The sequence below is a fragment of the Lutjanus erythropterus genome, chromosome 20 (assembly GCF_056507025.1).
Source record: "Lutjanus erythropterus isolate fLutEry1 chromosome 20, fLutEry1.hap2, whole genome shotgun sequence".
Classification (NCBI taxonomy): Eukaryota; Metazoa; Chordata; class Actinopteri; order Lutjaniformes; family Lutjanidae; genus Lutjanus; species Lutjanus erythropterus.
This window is the reverse complement of record NC_139336.1, coordinates 20,509,534-20,530,884: the sequence shown is the minus strand read 5'-3', so window position 1 is coordinate 20,530,884 and position 21,351 is coordinate 20,509,534. Positions and strand designations below refer to the sequence as shown.

The 21,351-nt window shown below is 39.7% G+C and overlaps 1 protein-coding gene across 1 annotated transcript in view; it reads right to left on the bottom strand.

Moving 5' to 3' along the window:
* adamts6 (ADAM metallopeptidase with thrombospondin type 1 motif, 6) overlaps positions 1 to 21,351 on the bottom strand; it is an 84,653-nt gene that overhangs the window by 26,256 nt on the left and 37,046 nt on the right. Inside the window, exons 12-16 of the mRNA XM_084746222.1 lie at positions 18,800 to 18,907; positions 13,720 to 13,865; positions 11,399 to 11,462; positions 5,809 to 5,911; positions 3,364 to 3,497 (exon numbers count right to left, since the gene is read on the bottom strand). Of these exons, the coding sequence (XP_084602348.1) occupies positions 3,364 to 3,497; positions 5,809 to 5,911; positions 11,399 to 11,462; positions 13,720 to 13,865; positions 18,800 to 18,907 (555 nt within the window). The remainder of the gene's footprint in view (positions 1 to 3,363; positions 3,498 to 5,808; positions 5,912 to 11,398; positions 11,463 to 13,719; positions 13,866 to 18,799; positions 18,908 to 21,351) is intronic.

Here is a 21,351-nt window from a genome sequence, read left to right as displayed (position 1 = left end):
ATTAAGTCTTTATCTGTGCTCAGTTTGGAGTCATTGCTTCATCGTTACTTGATTGGTAATGCCTTGGAGCGTCGAAGGTGGAACAGTGGTATTGAAGGTAATATCTATGTTTTGATTATTTCATCATTTTTTCATTATTTCATGAAGCCTTGAAACACCAGCAGTATATGGACTCGCTGGAGCATTTGCAATATTAAAATATGTTACATGTTAGGCACACAGTTTATGGTTGGGTAGATCTACTGTGACATGCTGTTTTTGCAGATGAATGATTTGAACTTTAACTTAATCCAGCAAATGTTTGACATTTTCGCTTGAAAAATGATGATTAATCAAGTTCATCAAAATAATAACTCATTTACTTTCTATCAACTAATGAATCAAACTAATTGTTGCAGCTCTAACAGACGCTTTTAAGCAAACAAACCAAAAAAAAGGAACTCCTCCAAAGTGAGGTGGTTTTATCTGTTTTATGTTGTAAACAGAATATATTTGAGTTTTGCAATGTTGGTTGGAAACAGAATGGGAATTTCCACTTTTCTAGCATTTTATGAAGCAATCAATCAATGAATAAATCACAAAAATTATCAGACGGGTGATCCATTGTAGTCCTAGAAACTGTCATGCACTGGGCAGTAAATGGGGAATGAATTTGGACGCAGTTCCAGTGTCCACACCGTGTGATAACAGCCTTATCAACTGTGTGTTAAGGCTGTGTGACAATACAACTGTGAGGATTACTGTTATCACCAACACTTCCACTACTCCTCTGGATCTCCCGCTTCTTTCTCCTCTCTATCACTATCTCCCCTCTCTCTGTCTCTTCAGCTCAGCATAGCAGTTTTGAGTGTTTCTGAGAGCTTTCCAAGCAGACAGTGTTCTAGAGATTTATCACAGTGTGGCAGCGAACCCGCAGAGCCAGCCTCTGAAATAAAACGACACGCTGGATTCAGACTGGAAATAAACCTGCAGTGCTCCTCTGGTCGGGAATATTCCACCTCTCAGAGTTCTCTTCCCATTAAAACACAAACCGTGTTGTGTTTTTATATTAGAATCAGAGTAATGTTGTTGGCACAGACTTTGCGCCATCATGCCAAACAGGCATCGAATTGTACGGTCAGGTGGAAGTCAAAGCAAATACTTAAAGCGAGCAACCAAGAAGTTATTTCAGCTGCATCTCAGAAAATACACAAAAAACCCTCATCTCCACACACACACAAACTGCACAAAAATGATTTATGCTCGTGGAAACAAAGACAGCACCGACTGCCAACTCCTTTCAATAAAATGTTATTAAATCAGCCTTTTCAAATATATATAAAATCATTATTCAATCAAAACAATGATTTTTGTGTTTTATTTATCACAAAACAATCCTGCAGAGTCCTGCAGAGCCCTGATAAGAGTCAAAAAAAGAGCAATGCCACTCATTCGATCACAATCAGCCACAATCAGCAGCTCAAAAGGCTCGATTGTTCCTCACTGGAGAATGGCGCAGTTTTGTCCTTTGGCAGTCATGTTTATGCAGTCAGTGTCTAGAAAACTGTATTGTTTAAGATAAAAACTAGCACGGAGGCTGAGGAAATACTTGCTAGCTCAGTAAATCTAGAGCTAACACGTCACTCCAGCTGCAATTTATCAAAATATCAGTCGTTACAAGAGCGCACTGAGGATACAGTCACACTGTGCTGTGTCATATTATTTCAGGGCAGGGGATGTATGAATTCTTTACTGCATCTGACAGGCTCTGAACATGCACAATTGATCATAATGCTGAATTCAGTTTGGCACAGAGCCAGTTAATGCATCAACACGTCCTTTCATATTCTGTAAGTCTGCCTGCAAACAGGATTGATCCCATATTTATATCTGGAGATAATCATTTCCTACAATAGGAGCTATAATATGTTTTCAGCTGTGATGAGTTTATGAATTTTATAAGATATGTCATTCTATTCTATTTTTAATATCTGGCTATGGGAAACAGAAGAAAATACACCTTTTATAAATAATAATAATAATAAGATAAAAGGTTAATGAAAGGATCAGTCCTTGTGTGAAAAGCTGAGGATATAGATTCACAACTGAACATTAAAGTTCAGGCTTGATCTCAGGTCAAGGTCCGCTGAACAGCTGTTTTCAGGGCTTTCAACCACATCTTACAGTCTCAGCTGTTTGCTCAGCTGTCATCATGTGACAAAGGTATCAAACTTTGGTCATGATAGCAAGCTCTCTGTCAAACTTCTGCTGTGACATGCAGCTGAAAACTCCACAGAAAAGGGAGAGTTGAGATTTTCTTGTCAAATAGAATGTCAAGTTTACTTTCACTGATTTTCAAGTCGTACTTAATGAACCAAAACATCACCACTGAGTTTCTAGTTTATTTTACTAATGCTGGCAGACAAGTGGTTAAAGGAAAACTACACTTACACTATTTATCAGATATGATAACATTTGTACTCAACAAGGTTATGTGGCTACATTCCTGGTAATAGTTCCATTGGGGCAGTTTATTAACAGTTTATCTACTTTTGAAGCTGGTACCCAAAATGAGTGTAATGTAAGTGTGCACAACCACAGTAAGTATAGTGAGTCAAAGGTAAAAAAAAAAAAAAAAAATGAAACACTTTTCTGATTCAAATCGTGTTATTTAGTTCAGTAGAAAGACTCATAGTCACCGACTGTTTTTTATTCGTTTTTCTTAGCAAAGCAGTTGGAACCCACATTTAAATGCACTTCATTAAGTACATCAGTAAGTGAATGCATTACAGCTCATAACACTGCAATGTTCGGCAATGATTCTGATAATGAACTGATGACTAAGCTGACAACGGTCAAATGTTTTCATAAACACAATTTAGTTTAATGTTCAGCTGTAATTTGAGAAAAGTTTGAGACCAGGCCTTGCCACAAAGCATCGCCACAACTTCCATGCGTTGCTCTGTCCACTTCATGTGTCACATGTTTTGTTGTTATGATTGATTGCAAGTACATCCAATTGCCTCCAGGGTATTTTGGTGTGCACCTGTGATTATAAAGCTCCCTTGTAATTGAAACTGAACTGAGAGATTCCCAGCTGATTCAGGTTTGTGATTTAGTCTGGTGATGCCAGGCTAAGTTTCGCTTCTGACCGCTCATGCTTGTTGGACTGTTGGACGTCTTTTTAGCGATGTCCCTGGATACAGTTCCATGCAAACGATGGAAACGGAGTGAAGAAAATAGAACTAAAGTTATCAACAAACGATAGTTTTACTTAAAGACCTCAATAAAAGAGAGTAAAACAGAATTTTTGAAGCATCCCAAACGTTTGATAATGTAGATTTAGGCTTTTAAATGACCATAAGACTATAACTGCTTCCTTACCTTACACTCTCCATTGATGCAGATGTCCAGAGAGTCAGCCTGACATCGGGTGCCATCTATGACTGCAGGAGAGCGCTCTGTGTAGAAGTTATAACCTTCTGCCAAACAGTTCAGTGCACAGGGCTTCACACCACCTGGGAGAAAGAGAATACACACACACACACACACACACACAGACAGACACACAGAGCACATCGTTATCTAGAGTTCAGCCTGCACAGAGAAAACAGACAACATGACCTGAACGCTAATAGAACAACTCAGAGATGAACGATAAACAAAACATAGAGACCAGCAAACACTAGTGTTGCCCCAGCCAGCTCTGGGATCTCCTCTCCACTTGTTGACAATAATAATCATTTGGAGGAAAGTCAGCAGTGCTCAGATCTAAAACCCCGAGCCTGACGTCACTGTAACACTGACACCAACAGAGACAGCGCCGGCTGCCAACAATAATTACACTGACGCAGGTTATCGGCTGTTTTTACATGACGGCTCCCAGCACGAGGAACGCTGTAAGTCAGGAGGTGATGAATTTGACAAAATAGACCCCTGTGATAAAAGAGATCTAACTTAAACTCTTCCATCTCTCAAAGAAAATAAAAGCCCTGTTTACATGTTTCAAACTTTTATCGCTTTTTCTTGTGTTTTTAGTTGAGTGGATATTTTCCATGATCCCCAGACATCAAGGAGAGAAGTTAGGGGGAGAGCAACATGAGGCCTGCACTTCTAAACTCTTGCCAGTAACTGTGATACAGTACAATAGCACTTCCATGCATTCTGGCTCAGTCAGATTAAGTGTTGATCCAGAAGAGACCAAAGAATGAGCCCCGGTCCTTCGCCTTCTGGGAGATTCTTGACATGAAATGAGTCAAGACGTCTGCCCAAAATGTAAAATATTCCAGGTTGGACAAGCAGCAGATGCAGGAGACCAGCGAAACAACTGCAGGTCCTTGAACACAACACAGTGTACAGGAATCTGGAGAATTCTCTACTCAGCAAAGAGAGCTTTCCACTGTTGGTGTTAAGACAGGCCAGCCTGAAGACAGGTCATTTGTGACGCAAAAAGGAGAGCGCACGTATGAAATATTCTGAAGCTGGTTGCATCAGCTCTTTGCAAGTTAAACTTTAGCCTGATTAGAATGTAAATGTTTACTAAATGAGGATTTACACATCAAATTAAAGCTGGTTGCACCACACAAACTAGCTGCAACATAGAGATAACTTTTTACAAAATATTTACATGCCTTCAAGTGGGGTTGCGTTTCCCTCTGAGTTCACGGTTCACAAGGTTTGACGCGTTTGCTGACATTTCAGAGACAGTGGGGAGTTTCTTTTTTTCAGTTGATGTTAAATGAACTAAATCTAATAACTGCATTAAAAATTGAGTACTGCAGTCCAAATAGCGAGTTGGAACCATAGACAGTATATTAAATAGGTTAAATAGAATTTAAAGAGGACACCACAGCTGTAGCCTTAACGTGTTTAACATGTTGATTTTAGTTGTATAGATTTGTAATACAAAATGTGAAATGTTTATATATTTATATAACATTAACAACTCACTGGCCTGTGAATTTGTTAGTTTCAGTGGCTTGTAGACGCTGACAGTTTTGGCGTCCATGTTGTCATTGCCTAGCAACAGTGTTCTAAGACATAACCACTTGAACAGACCAAGTGACTATCTAAATAGCATTAGTTAGATCAGTGTAACTGGATATTTCCCGTTCATTCTTAACACCAGAATATTATTAAATCTTACACACGCAAATTATTTCATGTACTCATATATAAATAAAACACAGTAATACATTTAAAAGGGATTATCAATTACATTTAATATAGTTTTTGTGCTTAAAACTCTTATTTTGGCAGTTATGCCGCAGATACAGGAACTACCTGCTTACATAGTTGATTACTTTTGTTTCCTAGTTGACAATATTTACACATTACTGAAGTCAGTAGCTAGGATGTTGCTCAAGTTGATTTTGTGAATTAATAGCTAGTACTTTCTAAGAAACATCAGCTTCTTTTGAGCTAAGGAGATCTACATACGTTAGAGACGTACATGTTTCTGCTAAGTTAGAACTGTTGAGTCACATGTTGCTTTTCTGTTTTTGCCCTTCAGTTTTTCAGTTGTTTTAAGTGGGCAGGGCTCCACTGGAAAAGGGTGATGTCATGTGTTGGAGTTGAGCAATATTTGAGTCAAAATGTGATGATGCTTGTGTGGTTGCTTTTGTTGCCAGACTACTGTCAGTCAAATCTGATCAAACCACACCCACACAGTCCTGATGAAGCACATAAACTGAGATTTGAGTATTCAACTCTCAGTAAAACAACATCTTCTCCCAAACGATAAATGTTACAGATAAATACATACAATTCGAAAAAAAAAAAAGTTATCAGGGGTTTTAATGGATTTGCAATTCCCAGTCCTGAACTTACCACCAGTGTAAGGTTTCCAGTTGTAGTATTTCCCACGGAAAGGCATGTTGTCAAAGTCGGCGCACTGCTTCTCTCGGAAATCACGAGATCCAGCAGGGCAGGCCTGCAAAAGAAGAGCTAATATTTTAGAATTTGTGATGCTTTAAGGAATATACCACACCAGCATTACAAATCAAGTACACATTGACCGTTTCTTTAGTTTTAATTTTAATATGAACACATATTAATTATTATAGCATTAAAAGACTCTAGAAACTTGCTGAGATTGATACTACTCCTATGTTAACATAACTCTTATTTAATTCATCTTTTTCTTTTTGTTGCATGCTTTTACCAATAATGGAGAATCATATACAAATTATGCAAGCTGCATAAAGAACTTTCCCTAGGAAACCTTTGGAGGAACATGGACTGCATTTCCACTGCAGGGACCGGAGTCTAAATCAAGTTCTGGGAACATTATTTTGCCCCGAAGAAGTTCGTGCTCTGGGGGTAGTTCTTAGTACGTGCAGGGACTTTGGGGTGTACCTTGAAGCATTGAACATTTCTGGTCTAGTACCTGAAGCATTTTAATTCATCTTTTATTTTCAAAAATCTACTGCTGCTAACCAGGTTGAGTTTTTGTTTTGTTTTGTTAAGATTATTTTTAGGCATTTTTGCTTTTATTTGATAGAGACAGCTGAAGATGTGACAGAAAAGGGGGCAGAGAGAGAGAGAGAGCATGACATGCAGTCACAGTGAATATCAAACCTGCATTCATGTTGTACAGTAAAACAATACAGACTTCTCTAATCAATACATTACAAAACTGAATTATCAGGCAAAAACCAAAGCAAAATAGGAAGGACATGAATATCAAAAACTATGTCATGCATGAAAAAATAGTCAGATAGAATAAGATGACTTAAAGGAGCTAAAACTGGACACACACACACACACACTGGAATGATCTTTTAAAATCTTGAGATGCAGGCTAACATGTTGTTACCATTTGAGTAAGTGGATTATCTGCAACGACTATTTTTTTTTTTGTTCTGGGAAGTTTTAATCTGCATAGACAACATTATTATTAACAACCAGACAAAGCCTGTATAAGATGCCACATTTTATTTCCAGACACTAAAACAGACTTGTTTCTTGGAATTCCTAATTGAGCAAAGTGTGTTTTGCGTTTGGGGGGATTGCTTTGTTTTCCTGTGTGGATGTTGCTGCAGTTGAGAGGAGGTAACTAAAAAGTGGAAAGAAACACTTTATTGGTGTGAAAAGGTCCTTAGAAACCCCAAAACACTCTCCCCTGGGACAAATAAAAGCTCTTAGGTCAAAGCTGTATTTCACATGCTGAAAGTGTTCCACATTGGAGCGGGCCGCAGGGAAGGCTGAGCCACTTTCATTACCACTCAAGTGTTTTGCCAATATGGCAGCTTTAAACTCGCACATCAAACATGCAGATTGAGTCAGAAGAGACAGAATAATATTATTACAAGTGTGTGCTGAAATGACAGCAGAGGGCCAAATGAGATTTACATGTGCCAACACGTGTTTGAAGGAAGAAAAACTTCAAGGATCACAGTAAAAATGATTATTTTCAGTATGGATTAACCTATTAATTATGTTTTAATTAACCGATTAACCATTTTGTTTATAGAATTTCACAAAATAGTTAAAATAATCAACTGCCCAATGAGCAGTCCAAAACCCAACAAGGAAAGCAGCAAGTTTTCACATTTAACCAACTGGAAACAGACAATGTTTATAGATTCTTCTTGATACGTAATTAATATTAAGTATCAATATTTTTCTGTTGACTGACTAATCAATTAATTGACCCACCAGTTTTACACGTTGCTGTATATTTATGCAAGAGATCCAGTCTGCAATGCCACTTTCTCAGCCTCCCATACCCAGAGTTAACGGGGAACTCCACTGATCTTACATGTCAAAGTCAATTTGCTGGTAATGACAAGTTCTACGCAACCTGTGAAAACAGTTGTGTAACGTCTCCTGCGGCTCTTGAGGAGATTTGTCAAAGTCTGAGAAAATTCTCATGTCGTCACTTCAGTAATCTTGGTTTGGGCTTCAAGACAACTGATTTTCCATGCTAGCAGCACAGCTCTGGGGACGTTGGTCAGTTAACCACGCTGGTTCAGACTGAAATATTTCAAAAACTACTGGATGCATGAGACAGGAATTCTGGTACAGATTACCAAATAATGAATCCTGGTGAACTTGATGACTGTCTGTTTACACAAACAACAAATATCAGCCTCATGGTGGCACTGACAAAAACTCATGAAATTGGATATATACCAACATGAAAAGTGGAGGTGCTTCAGACTTTACACACACTAGCTAAACATAAGTCATATCAAAGCAGTGAAGATGTAGATGAGCTATTAAAAACCATGTTTCCTGCTAAAAACATCATACTGTTTTTGTTTGTCTGGACTTGAAATTGGTCTAAAGACTTCATAATAGTCTTAAAGTCTTAAATTTGACTTACTGAAACCTGTAGAAACTGCTGACATTCCCATCGCCTCAGCTGTACTTTGTTTACACTACACTTTTGCAGATGTTAGCGTGTTAAGATGCTAAACTGAGATGATCAACATGGTTAACATTATGGCTGTTAGTTATCTCCGTGTGCTCTGCAGCTCTGTTACGGTGGCTGACTCCGCCGGGGGGGGGGGCCGCGTTTACACCTCCTGCACAGGAGCTTTGGACCTTTTCTGTTTCTTTTCTGTTTTATAAGGGAAATGGCTGTAAGAATATTTCCCTTCTTGACATTTTGTGAGTATATTTTTGTTATTTATTCGACTAAAAATGACTAGACAGCTTGTGGAACCTACTGAACTGGCCGCTCCCAGTTTAAAAGTGGTTTAATGAGATTGAGGCTGGCATGCTAACTTCAGTAGATATCTCTGCAAAACAATACACAGATGTCATACACATAACATCAAAACTGTTACTTTTTAACATTCTGTTGGTAATTCCAATTAATGTTGAATGTTTTAACCTAATATTCTTACGTATTGCACCTTTAATATCAACTGTATCCTGCATATCTGACTGTATCCAAGTCTAATGGGCTTGTATCCAATCAGAAGTTGATTTCTTTTTCAATAGCTCTTGCATGAAGCATTATGTTAATGGCAACAGCCTTATAATACAAAGTAACCTCCCACAGGACAGACGTAGTAGCAACAGAAAGGGAGGGAGGCACAATTTAGCAAATAATATCTGACCACTGATCAATGTAAAAATAGCCAGGATATAAACATCAATTTAAGCATGTCAGTGTGTGAGTATTTGTCATTGTATCTACATCTGGTGCTCACACACACACATTTCCCTGGACAAGGTGTGGTCAGTGTGATGAAATAGCGGTTAGGGATGTTGTTTGTTTTCCAAAGAAAACACTCAGTGCTTGCTCTCAGCTGTTATTTTTAAGACTTGCGGTTAAATGTCCACCAGGGCCATAACTATTTCAATTTTCACCTTGTGAAAAAAAAGCCCACCTAGAAATAGTTGAACAGAGATCTCAACTTCCAGCCATGTTAAATATTTGTTTAAAGCTTTGCTCCAGACCTAAAAAAAAAAAAGCTCGGTGAATTGCTTTTCATGGAATACACTCTGAAACTGTCATCATCATTGACTCAAGTGAAATGTCACAAACAATATGTGAACTATTAAGTGACAAAGAGACGAATAAACCCAAAGTTACCGGTGGGGATATTGAATGACTGCCTGTGCATTTTTATCACCATCTGTCCTGTGTTCTAAGAAGAAAACATGTCAGAAAGCTTAACAGTGGTGTGATGCTGCTAGCTAACATGCTCCTTATAAAGCCTGTCCTAAGACAATATGTTCTGCAGGAGAAAACCGTGGAGCAGCAAAGAGGAGGTGCAGCAGTCTTACTTTGACAGGACAAATCTATCCAAGGTCAGAATGTCTCAACAGTCCCTTTACAAACCAGAGCAGAGCATCTGTCAAGAGGACAGTGTAGTCTCCAAGTTGCTGGTGTATTTTGTTCTAAATACCAAGAAGACAATCAGAATAAATCAGCTTATTGTTCCTTCTGTCATCATGGTCCTACTCTCTACCACATGAACTAAGATCTGCTACAACCATGTATTCTTTCAAAACTCATCTAAAAACATAATTTTTTCCGACAAACTTTTATCAATTATCGACCTCACAGGGAGAAAAATTAAGCTAAGTAGTTTCTGAAATGGCTACTTGAGGCTGGCTCTGAAACAAAGTCAGTCCCCACAGACCCCCATACTGAAATGCCCAACTTTATAACAGAAAAAACATTTTAACAGCCTGGTACAAAAAACGGTTTTGGTCTCTATTGCTAATTTCCCAGTTGATGATAACTGGACCATAGATGTACAATAGAGAACCAGTGACAGCGTCTGAGGCAGACCTCTGTTCATTCCTATGAGAGCTGCTCTTTGGCACACTGAGCAGTCCATAGAGCAAGCACAGTAGAGACTTCCTCCAGATAAGCTGGCTAACTTCTGGTTTAGCCTCTATTAACTTTCACGGGATAAAATGATTTAATCAGATCAGGCGGCTCCTCTTGATTTCCAGATGTTATTGGACCGAATGGATCAATTTATGATATGGAAACAAGTAATTTAGCAGGTGTTGTGATGCCTGCTAAAGTCTTTTTGGGCTGCGGAGCATCACATGTCGTTGTCATTACACAATTTGACCACTATGTCAAATTGGCTTCAAAAACCGGTGCTGTTCCTGGAGGTTGGGATGGACAACATGAGAGCTCCAAAAAGTGAAACCAAAACGTCTTAATCCCCACCTGGTGGCTGGCAGCAGCATAGGTCACAAACGCCTCCACGTTAGCAGATAGGACATGGACCAAACTAGGGACAGGTGAAATAAATTTCTCCCGACAACTGTCTCTGTCATTTTAGGCAGTTCTTATCACACTGATGTATATTCAAGTGTTTTTTCAGATAAGTTTGGCTTTAATTAGTTATTTCATGCTATAAAAAAACAGGTTTCGTGCAATGACTGACAGCTGAGTGCTTCTCGTGATTGAGTTGGCACAGCTGTCTGGATGGGAACTCGATAACGTGGCTCCAACCATGATAACTCCTGTGCAGACTCTGGCTCCAAATTAGCACCAGTACAGGATGGAAGCACTAATATCTGGGATATTTTGGCTCTATATTTGTACAATGGGAGGAAGTGGAGATTTGTCATCCATCTTTATTTAGTCGATGGCCTGACCACCACAGTGTGAGCCTCACAATGGCTCTTCTGAAACCTATGGGTGACGTCACAGAGGCTTCATCCACTATTAATTATACAGTCCATAGTTTTTGATTTGATTTAAAGTATACAGTTAAATGGTAAATCTTTTATTTTAGAATTAGTATTAACATTATTATTCCCTTTTTAATAATAATGTAGATTATAGATTATTCCTTTTTATGTAATACCTTTCTGGCTCATACTGTATGTGTTTATCTTGTTTGTTTTTATGCCTGTAGTGTGAAATGTGCTTTACAAATACACTTGACTTAACATAGTAAAACATGGAGGCAAAAAAAATGAAGAAACTCACATCAGTGTTACAGGATCTGTAACGCTTCCTCTCTCCAAGACAGTACTTTCCTCCTCCAGACGGGCTGAGAGACACAGGAGAAGTGAATGAGTGAGACATCTTCAACACATCACATCACATCAATAAATTACAATCACAAAATTCTTCAAAGTAATCATCTTTGGCAATACAGTGAGCACATTAGGACAGGTTTGGTGAATGCAGGTCATGAAACAGGCCTCACACAGCCTCTGCCAGAAGACAAAGTGTGTTTGTGTGTCTGCATTTGCCGCTTTGCTGAGCATGTGTGCCAATGATTCATTCATGAAATCCAAGCTGCTCTAAGAGCTCTTAAGTGTGACATGCCATTTAGATTTGGGAGAGAGACTAAAGTCCTGTAACCTCAGAACAACTCTCTACTCACTCTTTTTCCCCCCTTCTCTACTCTTCGCTGCACATCTACTACATCTCTGAAGGGTTTGTTTTTCTTCTCTTATCATCTCTTCCCTTCTTCTCACCTTCATTAGCCTCCCTCTCCTCCATGACTATTTCCACTTCACTGCAAAAAACTGTGAGACAGGCTCTGTAATGAATGTGTTGGAGGCTGGTCTGGCTGTGTTTTCTCTGCCTCCCTCCTCTTTGCACTGATGCCTGAGCGCCAGCGATCACCTTACACAGGTGTTCCACATTATGCCGGTGCCTTCTCCTCTTCCCCCTCCTCCGTCCCCCCCCTTTTTTTTCCTTCCCTCTGGTTCACCCTGGCTCTCTCTCGTGTCTTCCCATGACGTGTTTGACGTAATATCGAGCTTCCAAAACAAAGGAATGCAACGCTGGAAGAAAGATAAAGATCCCAAACGTCTACTTGCCAGATGGAGATGCACTGGACAATGATTTGTCTAGTGAGGACATATGAGAGGCTTTAAGACAGGACTACACAGCGATATAATCTACAGTAGAGAATGAGCTGCGTCTTAACTGATTGCACATGCTGCATCAGTCTATCTCAAATAGCATGAGGCATACATCTGTCCAAGCTTTAATAACTGTCTTCTTTTGAAATAAGAAATTACACTTCCTGTTACAAATGAAGTGTTGAATTCAAAATCAATTGCACAAACACTACTCAGTTCAATACACTGAGGGGTTTTCTTGCCACAGATCTACATAGTCTGGTGTGACCATTGGCTTTAGGTGGCTAATGTTAGCTAATGTTAGCTGCAGATTTGGGTGAAAATTCCCTGAAGGTCATAGTGGGACTGGCTCTTGGGAGCAATGAGAGAAATGCCGGTGTGCAAGAGCCATGTGTCATCAGCCCTCTTTGATTGTGATTTGTCTGCTAACCGTGGCTGGTTATTACATCTGTCAGATGCTGCCAGTTGCTGCTCCCTGGTAAGATGAGTGGAGCAAGATAGACAAATAAAAAGCGAAAAAAAAAAAAAAAACAGTCCATCATATCAGCCTAGTGATCCCAAGGGCACTGGCAGCAGTAAGGAGAGAGAGCAGCCAACTGAGATCAGCAATAGAGGCCATACACGTGATGTCACAGTAGTGGTAACACCCACTCAGTGGCAAAAAAGACTATTGAGTGGCTGTTTGAATGCCACGCAAACACAAAAACATATCTAAAATGAGAAAGAATAATAATCGTTTTCTGTTTCACACCTAACACAAACTGGTAACTACAATTCATTCATTTCAGTTAGGGATGCACAGAGGCTGGAACTGGGTGGCATGACCAGTGACCGGACAGTCAGCGTCACATATCCTATTCTGTACCGGTCATATTCACACATATGCTCCAGACAGTAACGTCACAGCTACACACACCCAGACACGTGCTTGCATGAAGTCGGCATTAGCGATAGATTCCATGAACGGGATAAAGAAAAGACAGACAGTCTACAACAAGACGGAGCAGCTGATCAGCTGACCATGCTGATCTAGCTCTTCATGCTAGTGTTAGTCAGCAGCAGACTACTGTTCACAGACTGCAAAGCTTTACTACAGCAAACTGTTGCACTGTGTCTGATTTGTTCACATCTGCTTTCACAACATCATGTAAAATCACTTTAATATAATAAGGCTAAATGACTGACATCTTACTGAGCTGCTTCAAAAGGAAATACATCACATTTAAGAAGTAAAGTACTTGGTGTGATCTTTAAAGCTCTGTATGATGCAAATATTTTACCACTAATTTACTTTATCTAATTAGCTCTACTCCCACAGGGATAACATACATCCACACAGCATACACATGTGCACATCCACACAAACACACACCTGTAGGCAGGACCTGGATGTGTGTGTTCAGCTTGCTGTGGCTTACTTTGCCTACTTACGCTGGGCTGTCACAGTGCCTCATGGAGGAGGATACACCGCCCCCACAGGTCCTGCTGCACTCCCCCCACATCGACCAGGGCCCCCAGCCTCCGTCCACGCTCTGAGGCCAGGTACCAAATGCCACACACTCCCCCTGGTAGCACCACTGGGCGGGGAGGAGCAGAAACACAGAGAGAGAGGAGAAAACTTAGTTATTAATATGCAGCAGAGTTTTTCATTTTTTTCTAACAAAAAGAAACATCAACAATTGTTTTAAACTCTTTGCTTGAGGAGACACTCACACTAACACACAACTTATTACAACACTGAATAGTTAAGCGTCAGTTTTATGATTTTACAGCAATTTTTAGCTCACAATAAATTTATGTGCATTTGTGTATAGTGAAATGTAGACTATACAGAAAATGACTGATGAAGCTTGCCTTCAGTAACACATTGTCTCTCTTCTGTCTCACTCTCAAAACACACAACACACACACACACGCACAGGATAACTCGTGATTACACTATTACTCACCCTATAATTTCGTTTCCGCATTAGTCCTGTTATTTCTCCTCTCCTACCTGCCATTTTCCATTTTATTATTGCTGCCCTGGCTTCCTCATCGTTAAGGTTTATAGTTATGTGACTCAATTCAAGTTATGGCTTTTTATCATTAAAGGAATAGTTCGACATTTGGGTATATGTGCTTGTTCACTTGCTTTCTAGATTTGACTTTCTATGTGTCTTATTATAGCAAGACTAAAAAATAAAACAATTTTCCTTTTATAATTTAAATGTTGAATTCATAAGTAATCAAACCCTTGTTCAGTTCATTACATGTCCGTTTCAAAGGTTTCAAAAGTCAACTTGATGAGCAAGCGACTGTTGAGCAGCTGTGAGCGTGTAAGGAGGGTCAAGCTTGCGCTCGTCACAGCCCCGTGCTTGTAGGACTGTATTTGTGGTCACACAGAAGAAACGCTCCCTCACGGGGATGCGTTTCCGCTTGTGGATACTGTTCTGCACGCTCGTATCAAATGCATGAGCCTATTTTTTAAGCGCCCAGGTATGAAGACTACTTAAACACATAGAGTCAACTAGCATAGCAACAGTAGAAGCTTTGAAGGATTTGGGCCAACCCTAATAAACAGAAATTTTAAAACTTGTGGTTCTGGGAGGGAGTCATAAATTGTACTAGAATTACTTCCTGGTGAACCAGGTTAGCTATTTACCCCTGCTTTGAGTCTTAATGCTAAGCTAGGCTAAGCATGTCCTTGCTGTAACTCTATGTAGTGGTTTAAGGGACTTGAATGTTGGATGGCAAAACAGAACTGTTATTATTACAATTTCACACAGTGTTTATGTTGCCATGATGCTAATAGACTGGAAATAATAAATTCAGATTGTGTAGAGACAGAATATATTAACACAGATTTCACAACTCCAACCCCACAACTGTTATCGATCATTAACAATAATTGGGGAAGTAACTGACCAAAAGGAATCAAGTTCAATTTTATTGAAATAAAGGTCAACATGGCAGCATCAGCAAACTTCTTGGCTAATTTTCTCCACAAAAATCATATTCATTCACCTTTGTTTCACTCTAATATTTCTCCCCTGGAGCCCCCACCTGCAGTGGTTCTATGCCCCAAGGGCGCCTGCCCCCCAGTTTGGGGACCATAATAGATAATATCTAAGATTAAGAGGGTTAGTAGTGTCACCTCCAGGAGCTAAAAGATTCAGATATTAGATGATGATGTTCCAGCGATTACCTGAGTGTGGACTGAAATAAAGGAAACATTTCCCAGAATGTTTTTCTACTTCTTGAATTGGTATGTTTTCTTGATTTGTCAGTCTGTTTTTTTGTGTTTTGTGTTTGTGTCAATGTTTTTTTTTTCTAATTCTCTTAAACACATTCTTAACTTAAACCATTATTTTATCAAAGCTTAATTAACAGAACAACTTCTTAAACTGATTGATAATGTTTCTGTATTTTTGTTTAATGTCTCCAGTGCACCCTGAGGTGTTTTCTTAGGCAGGTGAGAGCCGGAGAGCACTGTGTGGTGTTTCAGGAGTGTTTTAAGCCTCGTGCTAAGCTCTTCAGAGTTCCAGAGGGAAGAGGGGATCAGAGAGACGGCCCTTTGTCTCTCCAACTGTGTCAGTAGGTTAAGAACCCAGAGAGACAGGGACGGTCAAGGTGAGGGCTACATCAGGCCACTGTCCTCTTTCTCTGACTTACTCATTCACGTCCTGAGACGCTGTCTAAACAAGATTAGCAGTGGGAGAGAGGAGAGAGGTGGACGGAGAGATGGGGAGGAGGATGGAGGGATCAGGAAATGGGAGGTAAACGGACGGGGCTGAGACACAGAGGGGAGGGAGATGGGGTTTGCGTTCCAAAACAACCTTATAGTATATATCTGTGAGTCCAGTAAAAGCACGAAAACTCCTCTTTGTTGGTCAGTTTCTGTCTCTCCCACCTCCCTCTGCCCTGTCCCCCAGTCTCTCCCTGCTCCTGTTGGAAGGGCCTCTCTCCATTACACGCTGGGTGAGAAATGGCTGACATTCATATTCCTTTGAAGCTGTCCCCGGCAGGGGCAGACGGGGTATGCCACTGGCTCTCCTAAAGCTGCTCCAAAAGCTGTTCCAAAGCCCCCCAGGCTCAACCTGGGGCCCCCTGTGTTGTCCAGGACCCTGTCCGTGGGCCCCGGCCCTCAAAGGCTCCACTGAGCTAATGGTAATCACGGGTGACAGCTCGTGACACTCTCCTATTCTTCCCTTTTAGACCTCGGACCATCCGGTGACAATGGCTGCCGTAATCCGTGTTAAAACTGTCTCCGCTAACCTGGCTGGCATCAACAGTGGGCCGATGACCTAAAGCCTGGCCTGCTTGTGTGAGTGTGTGTGTGAGAGTGTGTGTGTGGTAGCACCCATTGCATGAGTGCACACTCAGAGAATGGTAACCCTTCCCAGAGAGGAATAGATGCAAGTCAAGGCAGAGAGGTACCACTAGCTGAGGCTAATTTCTGCACACAGAGGAGGGCACTGAAGTGCTCATTTCACATCACTAAGTACTAGAGACGCAGCGATACATCTATCTGGAGTGATATATCAATCCAATATAATCTATGCAAAGTGAAAATATCAATCTATATTGTCATCTTTAAGATATGCCTTTATTTTGAAATTCCTGTGGCACATCTGTGTCACAAATGTCTGGAAGAGAGCAGTCATAAAACTAGTGAAAGATAATTTAGTTGCTTTTTACAAACGTAACATAAATGTAACTGAGTCAGTCCTTCCAGGATGTTGTGATTGCAACAATTAACACAAAATCAACCAGTCCCTGTGAATTCTGCAACAGTCCCTGTGAATTTTGTCCAGTCACTGCAACTTTATTGCAAATTTGACCAACAATTGCAGCTTCACCAATCAGTTCCCCACACCAACATCATACCTGTACATGTCACTGAGTGAAAAAAAAAAAACACGTTTGTCATTGTTATTGACATTTATCAATGCTCTGTACAAAGAGTTTGCTCCTTTGTGGAATACCACCAGGTGTACTTCTTCATTTACAAATAAAGCAGATTTTGTTAGAATTTTTGTAATCCTAATTTCCTAATCCTGTAATTCTTTTAAATAAGTATACTTAAAATATGTGGATTTATTCTCTCAGAAGAAGTTGCCTTTGATTTTTGATCCATTACTTTAAAAAAAATTGCAAATATTTTCCCTGCAATTTTCACTTCCTCCCGCAATTTCATTGCAAAAATGGCTAAAAACTTTGTAACATGCACCACAATTTTTTTAAGAAAGAGATTTTAGGCTGCAGCAATCACAAAAAAGCCCACAAAATCCTGGAGGGACTGGAATATGTTAAATGGGGGCATGATATCGTCTGATATCTATCACAGGCCCCTGAATTTAATGAAATCGAAGTAGTATTGACTGGCAGACTTTGTGATATCAGTGATATTTGAGAAATTGAAATCAAAGAATTTGGACATTTTTACATGAATAAATGACAGAAAATGATTAATCAACTATCAAAATAGTTGATGATCAATTTAATAATTGATAGATACTCAATTAGGTGATGAATCATTGCAGCTCTATAATATTGTATCGTGATGAAACTTGTGAGTTTCACCCATATGAGGTACTGCACCAATTATGTGACAATTTTTTGCACCTACCTCTAGTGCTATCTACAGCAGTCATGCAGATAGTTTTGGTTCATTTTCATTTCAGAAATCCATATTCTAAAAAAAAATAATCAAATGCGATGAAGTAGGGCATGGTATACTTATTTTAAACCACTTCTTAATTAAATTTAAAGAAAAATGACTATATCATGATATGCACTGTTACTGTGATAAAATTACACGAACCATAACAAGAGTCTGGCCATATTGCCCACCTCTATTGGTGAAGACGGCTGACAGAGCACAAAAAGATTCTTTCTGGAAAGATACATTGAGGTTATATTTTTCAGCTAGCAAAACCTTTTCATTTCCAAAGAACAAAGCTGAGATGTAATTTAATACATTCCAAATGAAATGGAATTTTGACAGCATCTAGCTTCTGTATTTTGACGTATTTCTGAGTGTAACAGGAGGTGTAATTTGATTTGAACAAGGAAAAGTGGGCATGTCATAGCCCAACGTACCATGCTGCTGCTAACTAGCTAACTAATGTATCTTAGCTCTGCACCACTAAAAGTTCAAGGCTGATTGATTCTGGATATCATGATAGTATTGGTTGATATTGATTGGTTCAAGCCTGAGTAAGCATGTGTCATATTTTGTTTTACAGGAAGAAAACACTGGATACAAAAAGTTTTCAAGGAGTTTTATGTTTTTATGGCATATTTTGCCAAATAAGTGCACAATATGAGCAAGGATGTCTAATCTAAAAGGGTTAAAACAGCATTTTTCATTACATCTTGACTTCCAACAACACATGTTGGAGAGGTGCAGTTGGAAGCAGAAAAATCGTAGGATATCTTAAAACCTCATAGATATCAATTGGAGTAAGTGAGAAAATATGTATAAGATGTTATATTCAACATGTATAAGAAATAGTGGATGGCTTACCCCTTTCTCGATGCTGCCGGTCTGGCACAGAGTCCCCTCTGCAGCAGGGATACTGTTAGTTACACAGCGGTTGCTTTTGCTAAGGCACCAGAGCTCTCTACACACTTCCTAGGAAAGAAGGCAAAAGCAAGTTGGTCAGAATAAATCAATTCAGCAGCAGACTGGGGGGGGTGGATTGTTGAATAAGGGTGAGAATGATTTATCAGTAGCCTTTGGTGGTTTTCCTCTTAGTGTTTTTCCTCTGCGCTCTGACAGCTGTGAGAGAACACAAACAGCATGGAAATTCATCTATAAATCTACACGATTCCAGATCAAATCAGAGAACGAGAGGAGCTGATGAGACCACATCCAGACCGCTGAGAGGCATCTAACTTCAAGAGCCCATATGCTTTGGATCACAGTGCATCTTGAGCAATACGCCAAGGGTCACGGGGTGCTGTTAATGTTCTCTTATGAGAAATGAAGAGTCAGCTGGATCAACACCATGACTAACGTTTGCTCACGTTCACCTCACAACCACACGGGACCGTGACATCAGTTCAAGAAATCCAATTTCAGCTTCTTAGGGGAAATCAAGAGTGAGCAACAGGCCTCCCAAGTCTTAGATAAAGACGACTTGTAGGCCTAACAAATATCTTTAGTATTACTGAGTGGTCTGAATAAACATCGTATCTCCACATCCTCCTTACTCCTCAGTCTAGAGCAGCCCCATTTAATTATTTTTTTTAGAAGGGACAGGTTTGAAAAAAAGTGAAGTACCAAGGGGCTTGATGTTTACGTTGACCTGACCTGTAGTGTTAGGAATCTAAATGTGTAAAACTAGTGAAGGCAAGTGCCTTCCTTGACTTTTTCATGTTGAGTCAAACTCAAATTGTTGAGATAATTTATTTCTTCTTTACATAAACTTGAATTTTTGAGTCTTAGTAACCTCAGAAAAAACTATGTCAAATACTGTTCAGACTGAGCTTTGACCCTGATTTGTCACTATTTGGGTGCTTGAAAATTAAATGGTTGCAACTGAAAATATCAAATTATTAATTGTTAGTCACTTTTTCTTCCATGAATTTAATCAACAATTTTTGAAATACAAATTTTGGGGGTTTCTAAAACACAACCATAAAATGCTCATAAATAAAATAAAATATACCCATAAACTTAGAATGTTTGCAAGTTATTGAAATAAAATCACAATTATACATATTTTTCATATTTATAAAGGGCTGGATTGAGCTTGTTTATAGGCCGGATTCAGGCTATGGTCCACCAATTGAAGAGGCCTGGTGTGGAACATAAGGAGAATCCATTTAGATTACTAGAGAGACGGAGTTTGTGTGTGAGAGAGGGAGATAGTGGTTAGACAGCACTAAGTTGCCCCCAAATAAATAAAACCATAAAGTGAACACATGTTACAAGGACAGCTCTGCACAACCTTGCATTAGATTTCCCATTAAGCCAAACTGGGTCGTCTCGCGTCTCGACTTCAAAGGCTTTTACAGGACAATTGTGTACGGCAGAGGAGCAGGCCCATGAAAAAGAGTTATGATCCCGCGCATAGATTCTGACCCCCGGGGTCAGTAAATATGCCAAGGCCCTGCAGCTCACTGAGCCTATCCAGATTAAATAAAGCGGCAAACTGCCACTCTCTGGTTGCAGCGACTCCCTTCTGCCAGCTGGTTTCAATAAGCTGCCCCACTGCTCCATTCACTATCTCGGCCCCTGCTAAAAGGTCAGCGGCCGGGGCCTTTAACGAACATGGATGTGGACCTGATGGATTTACGCTAAGAGAGAACAAGCCAGCGATAAAAAGGGCAGGGGCAGTCAGTCAGGGCCTCGCTAATATAGCCATCAAAGGTTGTTTGTTTTTCATACCTTCAGCTTCCAGTGTCTCATAAACATGTGGCCTGCCTGCCTGTGCTGGTAGACTGTGAGCTCAGACTAACTGGGAACTAGGACGCAGTCACTGAAACCAAATTATTGCTATAAATCACCCAAACTTCCTCTCTTGACGTCTATGTGACTTTTCCCACCTCTGACACAGTCTCATGCTGAGATTTTAAGTCTCTGGAACGCCTGTGGTTCTAAAGGTGTCGTCAGCCATATTCAGTGAAATATAGCTGTTGTATTGCTCCACATCAATGGTTCACACCCTCTTTTAGTTATGACCCCTAAATACAAAGCTATTATACCTTGGTTTGATTTGCAAGCAGTTCAGTTGAAGTGTGAGTTATTTCCCCTTCTTAGATTGCTTGAATTAGTTTGATTTGAACCAATCTTGCCAGATTTCAGTTGACCGAATGGCCAAATTAGAGCCTGAAAACCATCCAATAATTGTAAAAGTAGCCCAACTATCAATTATATTATTATATGTAGTATTTGGGCATTACACTTAAAAAGTCTTCACTTACATAAACATATGAAATCGATTTTACAAGGCTTTTATCATAGTAGAACAACAAAATAATACATTTAATAGCAAAGCAGTAAAAACAAGAATAAAAGTCTATTTTATTACGCCTATGCCTTATTATTATATTATGCCTATGATACTACTC